The 13,388-nt window shown below is 34.2% G+C and overlaps 1 protein-coding gene across 2 annotated transcripts in view; it reads left to right on the forward strand.

Moving 5' to 3' along the window:
- CPNE8 (copine 8) overlaps positions 1 to 13,388 on the forward strand; it is a 232,092-nt gene that overhangs the window by 44,520 nt on the left and 174,184 nt on the right. For both annotated transcript variants that reach the window (XM_019452437.2, XM_019452438.2), the window contains exon 4: positions 11,854 to 11,957. In XM_019452437.2, coding sequence (XP_019307982.1) covers positions 11,854 to 11,957 — 104 coding nt within the window. The remainder of the gene's footprint in view (positions 1 to 11,853; positions 11,958 to 13,388) is intronic.

Genomic DNA, 13,388 nt, shown 5'->3' on the forward strand with positions numbered 1-13,388 from the left:
GTATGCATTTTAGGCTACATTTTTTTTAATAAGAAGCTTTATATCCAGCAAGTTTGATACGTTGTACTTTTGTTAGCTTTCAGATTCAAACTATTGTTTTTTTAAATTTTGAAACTATCTTTAAAATTTTTTTGGAAACTATCTTATATTTACAGAAAAATTGCAAATATATAAAGAATTTTTTTCCTTTAAACCATTTGAGAATAACTTGCCAATATGATGACCTACAGCACTTGAATACTTTATTGCACAAAGGATGTTCTCCTACATAGGCATAATATAATACTGAGACTTAAGGAATTGACATTGACACATTTCTGCCACCAAATCCTAAGACCCCATTCAGTTCTCACCAGTTGTCTCAATAATACATTTTAGAGCAGACAGATTCCATTCAGAATTATGTGTTGCCTTAGTTGTCATTTTTTTAGGTCTCTTTTGATCTTGAATACTTACTCAGTCTTTCCTTAACTTTGATGACCTTGACACTTTTGAAAATGGAATGTCAGCTACTGTATAGAATTTCTCTCATTTTGATTTTGTGTGATATTTTCCTTCATGATGCGACCTTGGATGAAATCACAGAGGTGATACTCCGTCGCTCTTCTTGTATCCCATCTGGTGGCACAGGATTAGGATTTGTCCCAGTTTGGGTTAGGTTATTTTTGATTACTTGATTAAAGTGATGTCTGCTAGCCTTCTCTACCTAAAAGTTACTTTTCTTTTTTGTAGTTAATACTTATTTTGGGAGGAGACTCTGGGAATTATGTTGGGAAGGTAGTTAATGAGTGTGTGGTGAGATACTTTTTAAGAGTATATAAATATCTCCTTCCTCATTAAACTTTTAATTTATTCATTGATTTTATAAGTGTGGATTCATGGCTTCCTCTTTTATTCAATGGAGTTTTATATGTTATACCGTTTATTTTGGGGTTCAAATTTTCATAAATTTGCTAAATGGAAGCACCTTCAAGTTGGCTTCTATATGTTTTAAAAATGTGCCTTGTCATTCTTTTTTAGCAGTTCCTTCCTTCCTGAGACAAGATGTCTAGGGCTTTTACTCTTTCTCTGGAAATATTTCTTAAATTCTACTTCACACGATATTTGAATAGTTAATCTGGCTCTCTTTTCTTTAAAGTTTGCATAGTTTGTCTTTTTTTTCCCAAGACTTACTTTCAATTTTCTCGTGTTTTTGTATTTATAGTGTGTTACCTGTAAGCAGCTGACACTTGGGCTTAAAAATAAATCTACATCAATAATATTTATCTTATTTGAAGTGTTTAGGTTATTTACAGTTAATGGGATTGCCAATATGTTTCAGTTTAAACCTACCATTTAGCTATCTTTTTAACTTTTAAAAATTTTATTCATATGTTTTAAATTCTTTCTCTCTCATTTCTTTTCTTCTTTGGATTTGACTAAATAATTTTTTTAGCATTACATATTTTTTCCTTATATTAGCTTGTTAGTTTTACTTTCTTTTACTATTTTTAGGAGTTACCCTAAAGATTTCAACATACCTATGACAATTTCTTGATATTTTAGAATCCGATAAATTAGTTTTGTCACAACTTTCCAGAAAATACTTAGTCCCAAAACACTTTAATATATAATGTGTGTGTGTGTGTATATATATATATATGTGTGTGTGTGTGTGTGTGTATATATATATATGTATATATATATATTTGTGTATATATATATTATGTATATATATTGTATATATATACACAAATATATATGTGTGTATATATATACTATATATATATATATAATGTAAACACACAAGATAGTTTATTATTATTTTATATCATCAATATTCTTTTTTATTCTACATATATTTACTCTACTAGGTGCTCTTCATTTCTTCGTGCATTTGAAGGTTTCCTTCAAGCATCATTTTTTAAAAAAAATTTTTTTTTAATGTTTATTTATTTTTGAGACAGAGAGAGACAGAGCATGAACGGGAGAGGGTCAGAGAGAGGGAGACACAGAATCTGAGACAGGCTCCAGGCTCTGAGCTGTCAGCACAGGGCCCGACGCGGGGCTCGAACTCACTGACCGCGAGATCATGACCTGAGCCGAAGTCGGCCCCGTAACCGACTGAGCCACCCAGGCGCCCCTCAAGCATCATTTTAATTTCATATGAAGAATTCCCTTTAAAATTTATGTTGGTGCAATTTTGCAGTTGTGTTGTCAGTAATTGTCTCAATGGCTACTCTTGTAGAGGGATGTCCTTATTTTGCATTCACTTTTCTCTGTTACTTTATTGGAAACAAATACAAAAAGCAATGCAAAAAATGAAAACCTTGGTGAATTATTAGAAGGCAAACACCCATGTAACCATTAACAAGGTCAAGAAATAGAACTTTGTCGGCACCTCAGAATTTTTTTCCATGAACTTTCCCAATCAGAGTACTCTGTTTTTAAAGAGTAATGGTGAGTGTGTTTATGGTTTTTTTATTCAAGTGTGCACTTCTCAACATTACAGTTTGGTCTTGCACATTTCAAAAAATGGTATGTATTTTCTGTGTCTTTTAGTGTACAGCTTTCCCTCCATTCCTTTGTTTTTCTTACAACTTATCTGTTACAGAAACTAGACCATTTGACCTATAGTTCCACAGTCAGGATCTTTTTGACTATATGCTTATGGTGCAGTGCAGTTCATGGGTTTTGTTTTTTATTTTTTGTTTTTCTTTTTTTTTTTTTTTTTTGTATTTCTACAATTTAACAGATTATGTCAGAAAGTTGATCAGACATGGGTTCAGTTCCTTTAGCAAATTTGTAGGTGATGGCGTGAACTTTCAGTAGGAAGCAAATGATGTCTTGTTTTTGGTCTTTTTTGATGTTAGCACCCATTGATTCTTAGTGCTTGATTTTTGTTCTTTTTCTACTTGTTAGTTGGAGTGATGTTGTATTCTATTAACATTAGCAGATCATATTGACATTGCATACTTTATTTTCTCCCTTTTAGCCCTAAATTAGTCTTAGTTCTATAAGTAGTGCTCACCACCACTCCGTATGTCAATATCTCTGTAGTAATTTTGGTTATCTAAAGCTCATTCTCTAATAGATTCTTTGGAAGAGCTCATGGGAACACTATTTATTATTCTTTTTTGTGTGTCAACAACAATTTGTATGCTTTGAATATACAGAACATAAAATTTTTTATTACATTTTCTTTCCTTAAGTATATTAAATGTTACTCATTTTCTTTTGTCATAAAGCATTTATGTCAAAAATTCTAAAGAAAAACTAATTTTATCTTTCTTTAAGCCACATGCTAATGAATTAGAGTTTTTTATACTTGTCTGTTCCTTGCTATGATTTTCCTCTTTGTGGGCTTCTCTTATTTTATGATAGGCCCACTTTGCCTCTGTTCAGTATTTGTTACTTTCTTCTCATTTTCTTTTTTTCCCATTTCTTTTTGATTCTTAAAAACAAAAATATTTTTTTTCCAATTTCTGTTAAGGCTTTATCTATTGTGATGACTCTTGGGTCCTTACTAGTTTATTCCGTTTCTAAAATGCTGTTTTCTTTATTTTATCTTTATTTCCTCTTTGATTTATATCACCTCCTTTCTCAGTACCACTAATTCTGGTTTACACAATTCTTTTAGGACTGTATGTGTTTTAGCTCTGTTTGAAATACTACATTATAGTTTTGGTTTGGTTTTTGATGATATCTTTTGGCATACTTTCATTTCCTGTAGAGATATTTATTCTGCTCTCTAATCTCTCTCTCTCTTTTTTAATGATAACATTGTAATTGAGCCTTGACACCTTTAATTTTCTTGAAATTTTAAAGAAACCTGGGTTCAGATAGCCCTTCTAACTTCACTAGGGTCCTACTTCTGTTCAGTTGTGCAGTCTTCAAAAGTATGGCTCATTGTTGCTGAGATTTCCTGGCTTTGCTTCTCTCTCCATTTTTATGTGGACTTGCTCTTTTCTGTGTCACTGCTTGTTCCAGATAAAAGTTGGGATCATGTTAATTAACTTCTTTTCTCCAGCATTGGGCCTTTCAGCACTAGGATACCCTTGCATCTCTGCAATAACATCCAACAATACATTTGTGTATTTGTCTACCATTTCTGGTTCTCCACTCGAATGCTGGTCTGTTTTAAGTGACTCCATTAGAGCTGGAAGCATGTCTTCATGCCTGATAATAATTGCGGAATATCATATAAGAACAATTAGAGATATACTTGAGGTGTTGGATGATTTTTTGTTTCTCCAGAGTTGGTTTACTTTTCTTCTGGGGAGATAACTAGACTAGGAAAAATTTATTTTAATTCAATATTAGATTTGATTCACCCTGAGCTGAGATTCATTCTTCTTCAGGGTTTCTCTTCTGATTCATCCTTATTCCTTGGTGCAGCCTCTTGGAGCCCCAACTCAAAGCCTTTGTTACCTTATTTAAAAAAAACACTTAGGGGCGCCTGGGTGGCTCAGTCGGTTAAGTGGCCGACTTTGGCTCAGGTCATGATCTCGCGGTCTGTGAGTTCGAGCCCCGCATCGGGCTTTGTGCTGACAGCTCAGAGCCTGGAGCCTGTTTCAATTCTGTGTCTCCCTCTCTCTGACCCTCCCCTGTTCATGCTCTGTCTCTCTCTGTGTCAAAAAATAAATAAACGTTAAAAAAAAATTAAAAAAAACAAAAAAAACCCACTTAAACATGTGGAAAGAAAGCATGAACATGCATATAACCCCTTTGGAGATTTTTAAAAACTCCATTGTCTCCCCTAGTTTGATGAGATTGCTGAAATCAGTTTGGTTGGTGTCTTTTCCAAATACAGGGCCCCTCTTTTGGCATCTCTTTTCTCTGGGTTTTTGGTTCCATGTGTATAATTTTTTATCAGCTCTCTGCTGCCTCCAAAAATATTATTTTAATATTTTGTCTGATTTCTTTAGCTGTTCTCAGTGGAAAAGTTAGTCTTAAGCAACCTAATTTGCCATTGGCAGAAGCAAAAGTTTGTTCTGATCACTTTTGAATGAAAATAATTCCCAGACTTAGCTTTGCAGTGTTTCTGTTTTCTTGCTAAGTTCTCAAAAAAAATAAAGTGAATAAAACTCACAAAAACAAACACACTGAGAATTTAAGAATTTCAGCATTGAAACCATGCTTGAAAGTCTATCTTACAGAATAGTTTTAGGAAGAAGAGAAAATTAAAACATAGGAATTATTCCTTTGGGGGATTTTTAAGATAATGATCAAAAATCATTGATCATTATACTTAGTTTTGAGTATATAAAATTATATATACTAATATATATAATTAGTATATATATATTAGTAATATATATACAGTATATATATATTAGTAATATATATTAGTATATACTTAGTTTTGAGTATATGAAATTAATAATTGTCTACTTTTTAATGAATGTGAATAAACAACATTTATTGTACATCTGTGTGTAGAACTGCTTTTAAATATTCAAAGACTTCAGGGTTAGTGTGAATACATTTTCAAGTTTATTTTCAATTGAATTTAGGTAATAACCTAACTCAGACAATCTAATTTAAAATAATTGGGTATATTAAAATAATAATCTACTCAATTCATTTAAAAATATTTGCCTCATAAATGAAAATTTAACTGATAATATGATAAAAATTAACCCATATTTCCCAATAAGGACCTCTCAGATAAATTGAGTCCATTTTTTTTTCTCTTCAGATGGTAAAACATGTCACTAATCACAGAATTAATGGCAAGCAATGACATGGTTATCAGTTTCTTGAAATACTGTAATTTTTTAGAGTAAGATTTCATCTTAAAATGTTTTAACTAAGGTTTTAAAGTACTATAATTTAAAAATTGATGGAGTTAATGTCCTTTCTGTATTTTATGTGTAACCATTATAGAGAGGTGATCAGGGTGTCTTTTTTTCTTGTTGTTGGCTAATGATTTATGTTCATTCCTAAAATCAGAAGATCCTAAAAAGTGAATAAAAGCCACGTATGTGTAATATACTTTTTTAACCAAGAATATTTTCTCTGTGTGTTTATTTACTTTCTTATCTACAACTACATCTCAATGATGTATAATAATGTAAGACCTAGATAAAGCCTTCAGATTTCCTACTTGTCTTTTTATACTTAAGTGACTTTCAGATCTTTGATCTGTTAAAAAAGAAGAGAAAAGAAAAGAAAAGGAAAGAAAAGTCTTGTATGATGAGATACACAAGAAGACTATATCTCTTTCCATCAGAGGAAGAGGTCCATGGATTTTCTGGTAATCCAAGTGTTTAACGTACAAGAGGAAATGGATACAAATGGTAGTAGTATGTGTGTGTGTGTGTGTGTGTGTGTGTGTGTGTGTGTGTGTGTTGTATACTTTATGCAGGGTGGATATGTATAGTCCTAAACTGAGCTTTTTAAATTGAATTTATCTTAATAGTCTCTTTGCAATACTCAGTTTCTCTAGTCTTCCTGTCTGCTTTCTGGAGACTATGCTCTGTATATCACCACCACTGAGATTTAATTCTAATCTAATAACCAAATTACAGTTGTGCACTAGTCCAGATGACCTTTTTCCTTCATCACTTTTATTTGACAAATGAACATGAACTAGGTGGCTGTTTTGGACCTTCACAATATATTAAATCTTCCTGAACATTTTTCTCAAAACAAAGGTCACCTGCTTGGTGCCATAAATAGATGAATGTTCTTCTGATACTCCTCCCTTGAAGCATTTTAACAATTAGCTGATTTAGAAATCAGGAGTATTTCCAGTCTATCATTTTCTGCAGGATTTGTTCCTAAATTGGAAAAGTAGGTATTTATCTGATTAGCTCAAGCATAAAACAAAGGAAAACTTTTCAAAAACTTGTGTTTTTTTTTTTTTTTTTGGTTAAAGTTTTACAAGAAACAATGTTTTATCTTCCAACAAAATTAAGTTTACCTACTTTTTTCAAATGACTGAAAACTTTCACACTTGCAGAGGAAAATAACATTTTTTCTCACATTTTCCTAATTATAAGGTGATGAAACTTAATACTGTATAATTATGTAAAAGTGCTTGACTGTCTCGTGTTTGGGTATGTTCATTGTTCCAGACGGTATTGTAGTCAAGTTTGCAGGTACTTCTGGCAATCTAGGGTAGTTGATACTCAGAAAAAGACTTTTTATTCATTTATTTTTATATTAAAATATTTTTAATGTTTATTTATTTTTGAGAGAGAGAGACAGCGCAAGTCGGGGAGGGACAGAGAGAGTCTGAGATACAGAATCCAAAGCAGGCTTCAGGCTCTGAGCTGTCAGCAGAGAGCCTGAAGCAGGGCTGGAACTCGAACTGTGAGATGATGACCTGAGCCAAAACTGGACACTTAACTGACTGAGCCACCCACGCACCCCAGAAAAAGACTTTTTATTTATTTTTTTAAAAAGTTTTTAGATGTTTTTATTTATTTTTGAGACAGAGAGAGACAGAGCATGAGCAAGGGAGGGGCAGAGAGAGAGGGAGACACAGAATCTGAAGCAGGCTCCAGGCTCTGAGCTGTCAGCACAGAACCCCACGCGGGGCTCGAACTCATGGACTGTGAGATCATGACCTGAGCGGAAGTCGGACGCTTAACCGACTGAGCCACCCAGGCACCCCAAGAAAAAGACTTTTTAGGATATAACTTTCAATTCTTTCAAATGTAGCTATTTCCTGGGGTATACCATCAATAAATGTTATTAATAATTGTCTTTCCTCCAAGTTTTATTTTTATAATTTATTTATTTTTAAAAATTTTATATATTTATTTTGAGAGTGAGTACATATGCAATCAGGGCAGGGACAGACAGAGAGGAAGACAGAGAGACTCCCAAGCAGGCTCCATACTGTCACTGGGGAGCCTGTCACAGGGCTCAGACTCAGGAACCTTGAAATAATGACCTGAGCCAAAATCGAGTCTGACGCTTAACCGACTAAGCCACCTAGGCACTCCTTTCCTCAACATTTTAATCCTTTCTGATCTGCATAGAATTATATGTGAATATACATTTTCCAAGGAATTAGAAATTTCTTATTTAGTAGTATAAGGCATTAGCTGAGACAAATTAGGTTTCGAGTCAAAAAGATTAATCACTTAGTTGATAGCTAATATATTCCAGCCTCTGGGAAAGAACTAATATATTTCCATGAGCTAAACCAGTCATAATGTATCTGTGATTTCTTATTATTGCCAGTTTTCACTTTTCATAGTAGAATGAATTAAAAAAAAACAAGAACATTGCTTAAAAGTTTTATGCTTCTGATTTTAAAAGTAAGACATAGTCATTGCAAGAAATTAGGAAAACCCAGAAATGCATAATAAAAAAAAAACAATTGGATGATAATTTCTACATTCTTGTATACCTTCCTCTATTTTCATTTCTATCAACATAAACATATATTTATAAAAAAATTTTTGCTGTTTATTTTTGAGAGAGACAGAGACAGAATGCGAGTGGGTTGGGGCAGAGAGAGAGGGAGGCACAGAATCTGAAGCAGGCTGCAGGCTCCAAGCTGTCAGCACAGAGCCTGACGTGGGGCTCGAACTCATGAGCTGTGAGATCATGACCTGAATGGAAGTCGGACACTCAACCGACTGAGCCACCCAGGTGCCCCAACATAAACATATTTTAATCAAAATTGGTATTATACTGTAAGTTATCCTTGATTCTTCTTTCTTTGAATAATATATTATAAATCTCCTTTAGTTAATCATTTGTTCAATTTTGTATAGGTGTAAGTAAAACAGGTATGCATGTCTTGTGCCTTCATGAAGCATACTGTCTAGTGAGGGGACTCTAAAACAAAAGTATAATTACAAAATACAAGTTTTATGGAAGAATAAACAGGTGCTATGAAGGAGAATAATTTTAGTGGTAAGGGACCAGCATTACTGTATTTAGAGCCAGAATGCTGACATTTAAAGAGAGGCTTAAGGGATGAAAAAAGTCAACCATGCGAGAGTGGGGTTAAGAGCATGCCAGGAAGAAATAACAGGTGCAAAGGCTATAGGAGAGAAAGGATTTGGTGAGTAGAGGGATCTAAAAGGCCAACAGGCTTGGATAAAGAGGAAGGGGAGATACTGGCCCATGATGAAGTTCATGAGGTAGACAAGGGTCAGTCCTACAGACAAAAGAGAAGAGGTTTAATTAGAAGTATTATGGGAAGCCATTAAAGACTTTTTGGGTGGTGAAATTGCATACCTGTGTTTACATGTTTTTAAAAGATTATTTTGGATGTGATATGGGGGGAAGAATTGGAGGGAGAGCAAGAGTTCACAAAGATGTGAGTTAGGAGGCCCTTGAGGTGGTCCATGAGAAAGATGAAAAGTTGGAATTAAGCTGTTGACAGGAGATATGGAGAGAGGTAGACAGCTGTGAGGTGTGTTTTGGGGTTGGAATTGACAGCTTATGAGGTGGTGATGAGTAGGAGTCAGTGGGTTAAAGACAAGGAGTTAAGAAGGATGACTCTCATTTATGGCCTGAGTAACTGAGTGGATGATGATGTCATTTACTGACAAGGGGTAGACTTGGTAAGGACCAAGATTGGGTATGGTTGTGATATAAAAAAAGTCTTTAAAGTCAGGTGATAATTCTGAGGGACACGTTAGACAACCACATGTATAAGCCAAGAAGGCAGTTGTGTGCATGAGTATACTCAGAGGTGAGTCTGGGCTGATGCTTGCATTTGGAAGTTACCATCATGTAGATGGGATTTAAAACCAAAGGAGCAGATAAAATCATCTAACAGAAGAGTGAATATAGACAAATAAAGAGGCCTAGAAGTGTGCTCTGACAACTAGAGATTGCATGGCTGATAATCTAGGAAGGAAGAGAAATGGGAGTGTGGTGTAAAAAGCTAGAAAAGACTGCTTCAGAAAGGAAAGTGTGGACAGCAGTGTCCCATGGTGCTAGCGATCTAGTGTGAGAAGGGTCAGAGTGACCACTAGATTTCACAGTGTGAAGGTTACCGGTGAGGTCATCAGAAGGAATTTCAGGGCTTTGTGTTGACTAGCTAAAAATTTAATGGCTACGTTATTAATCTTCACTTGAGATAGCAGAGTATATGCAGTTACCTGTAATGCTGACAAACCAGTGGTCCCTAGGAAACAAGCTTATGGGATGGCTCAGGCCCTGGGAAATTGTTGGCTTTAACTCCGGGGGCTCGCACTTGGAAATTGCACTCTCTTTTCTTCCCTCTGAGTGTGAGTTTGGGTTAAAATCCACTAGAGGGTTTTGGGTGCTAAGGAGTATGGATACTGGCTGGGTTTCTATCTGAGAGTGTTGGACATTTGTTTGGTGCTCTCTTCTTTGGTCTGGGGAGCTTCCAGGCAACAGAAAGGCTGGGAGGGCCCAGCCTGTGTCTGCTTCAGAATTAAACTTCTTGACTTCTGTACTTCTCTTATGGGGTGTGTGGGCACTGCCAGCACGTGGTTACTTGGTACATGTTCTTATTCCCACTTTTTAAAAATTAGAAAACCCTGGATAGGCTCATTGTTGGATCTTCTCAGGGCATCACATGTTTTATTCTGAAATAGAAGAGGGTCTTAGAAAGAATGTAGATATTGTAGCCAAAGTGAATGTAGATTTTGTAGCCCAAAGTTGGGACCCTTTGCCTCAATGTTCTCATCTTTAAAATGGGCTAATAATACCTACCTTTCATGGTTAAAGTAATGTGTAAAAAGTACTTGGAACAAAGTAAATACTCAATAAATGGTGACTGTTATTATTATTGTTCAAAGTAAATGTTCAATATTTTGGACATACTGAATTAGTTACTTGGGTTGTGGTTTACCTGTATGATATTGGTCCATGATTTAAAAAAATTGTCAGATACATAAAACTAGTTCTTTTTGGGGTAATTAGTTAGCAATAGCCATAGTAAATCCTTTGTCATCAATATTTTGTACCATAGTTTTATCATCAAAATTTATGTAAACATGACCTTCACCTTTTACTGGATTATCACAGTTCTCTTATTCCTATTAAAAAATCGTATTTCCATGAACTTTAATAAAAACTGGTTCTCTGATAAAATGACATGCATAATGCTGTTCACAAAGGTTTAAATTCCCTTATTAGAATTCCATGGGAGTGAGAGGGGAAGAATGTAAGCCAAATACAAAAAGATGTAAAATTTGAATATCGCTCTGTCTTTGGAAGCAGAGCCTGGTGGCCTTCCTTCACAGAGGAGGGACTAGAAAGTGTCTTTTCTTGTTTTCCACTTCCGCTAAGATGGAGAGACTTATGTTTTTAAGCAAAAGTGCAATTCACTAGCTTAAAACATGTAAGTGTCATAGGTCCCCATCTGGCTGTCTAGATGCCATAAGAATTAAAGCAAAGCCAAACAAAACTCAAATGATTAAAGTGTATATTAGATTATAAGAAAGTTCTCCCCAAAACATGGTTGATGAACTCTTTTGTGTGGAGAACTTCTGGAGTATGAATACTTGGACCCCTCCAGTTGTAAAAATATATGTTGCTTGGCCTAGTTTTACACTAGGTTAGGAAAAATAATCTGTGATACATTAAAATTAAAGGGAGAAATAACTTCTTTTGACTAGAATGAGATTTGGTTTTCAAGAGGGGAGGATGAGGAGGGAAGAAGGTGTTACAGCTTGTTATATGAATTTTCAGAAGCTGCTTTTCTAATAATGTGAATGAACTCAGTGCTCATTTTTTCTGATTTCCCTGAGGGAATAAGAGGGAATGATTTTGTCTCCAAAGACTTTTTGGTGGTACTTTATTTTATCAAGCCATTGGGATATTTTTTGCTTCTGTTTTCAAGGAACTGTATTACTACAAAGTAGTATACTGTAATAATCATGCAAGACTTGATTTTAACCTCTCTCTTTCTCTTTTTCTCTATAGTTTGGAAGGACTGAAGTAATTGATAATACTTTAAATCCTGATTTTGTAAGAAAATTTATCCTGGACTACTTTTTTGAGGAAAGGGAGAACCTTCGCTTTGACTTGTAAGTTCTGATATAACTTGCATTAAAAAAAAAAATGATTGTTAAAGACAAATTGTGTAACATAAGGCTGGGTCTGGTTGCACTGAATACTAGATTACACTGGCAGGAAACCAGATTAATTCTATTTAGAATGTGTCCTGAGCACTGTCTCTAGCATTGCTTTACATTTTATAGGTTTTTGGCTATATATTTATTGAAAAATTAGTGAGCAATTTAACCATGTAGAAATGCTGCATGGTATATATGGACATTCTTTCAAACCATGTTAAGCCTCAGTGATTTCTTTTCAACCTCTGCATATATTCCAAGGTGATCTCATGTACTCCCATGTCCCCCAGATCTTTGTTTCTCTCAGCCATTTCTTCGTATAGTATATGGATATCTGCCTTCCTTTTATCCCTTTGTGGCCTCATATTGCCAAGGCATAGGATTCTAGAGCCAGACTGCTTGATATTTTTAATATTCTTGTTATTTTGACACTAAATTAAGCAGATCAAAATATTATCGTCAAATTCAACTTCTTGTCCGCAGGGAATCTAGTGTCAGTTTGTAAGATGTTATTTGTTATTGAGTTTTTGTTTCACAGAGGTAAATTGTGGTCATTGTTGAAACATCTGGATATTGTTAAAAGAAAACCTATTGAGAGGGAAAAGTATAACATATGTTATAGCATGTATTTAATAAATTTAAATGATTAAAGAGAGTTTATGAGCATTGCAAGTATTTAAAAATATAAATGTCTTACTTTAAATAGCTGGAAACAATAAAATGTACCAGGCTGTCACAATGTATAGACTTTTTTTGATGAAAGCTATCATCTCTTATTTGAAAAAGTCATCATTTTCTTCTTAATGTAGAAAGTTGTTTACTGTTAACAGTCTTTCTTGTTGTCCCCTAAAATGTGTGCAGTAAAATAACCCACCATGCTTCTGTTTAAAAAAGGAGGATTTTATGCCAGGCCTTTTCCTTCAAGAGTTATAAGAGTTTTCACTATTCATTATATTTATCAAACAAAATTTATTATGGCCTGTTTGGTTTTTATTTTATTGAAACCCCTTCTGAAATAATAAAAATCATACTTAAGAGAAAAAGTAGAATGTAATGGTTTCCTGACCATGTTTATCGTGGAGATTACTCACAGTGATATTATTTAAAAATGACATATAAATCATGTGAATGTGGTTTCATTTTCTCATTGTTCACGGCCTTCATAGCCATTGTTTTTAAGAATTCTCTTTCATATACCAGTGTGGTACTCCCTTAATTTTTTGCCCCTGGTTTTAGACTTAACTTTATCCTAAACCAGCCATTATTTCATGATTCTTGTTCTCTTTATTTCCCTTTCCCTCTCTCTCTTTCTTATTCATTTATATTGTTTTCTCTCATTTAAAAATAGTAAATATTGATTATAAATTTTAAATAATGTAGGCA

Source organism: Panthera pardus, unplaced genomic scaffold (genome assembly GCF_024362965.1).
Source record: "Panthera pardus isolate Hobbes unplaced genomic scaffold, ASM2436296v1 HiC_scaffold_6, whole genome shotgun sequence".
Lineage (NCBI taxonomy): Eukaryota > Metazoa > Chordata > Mammalia > Carnivora > Felidae > Panthera > Panthera pardus.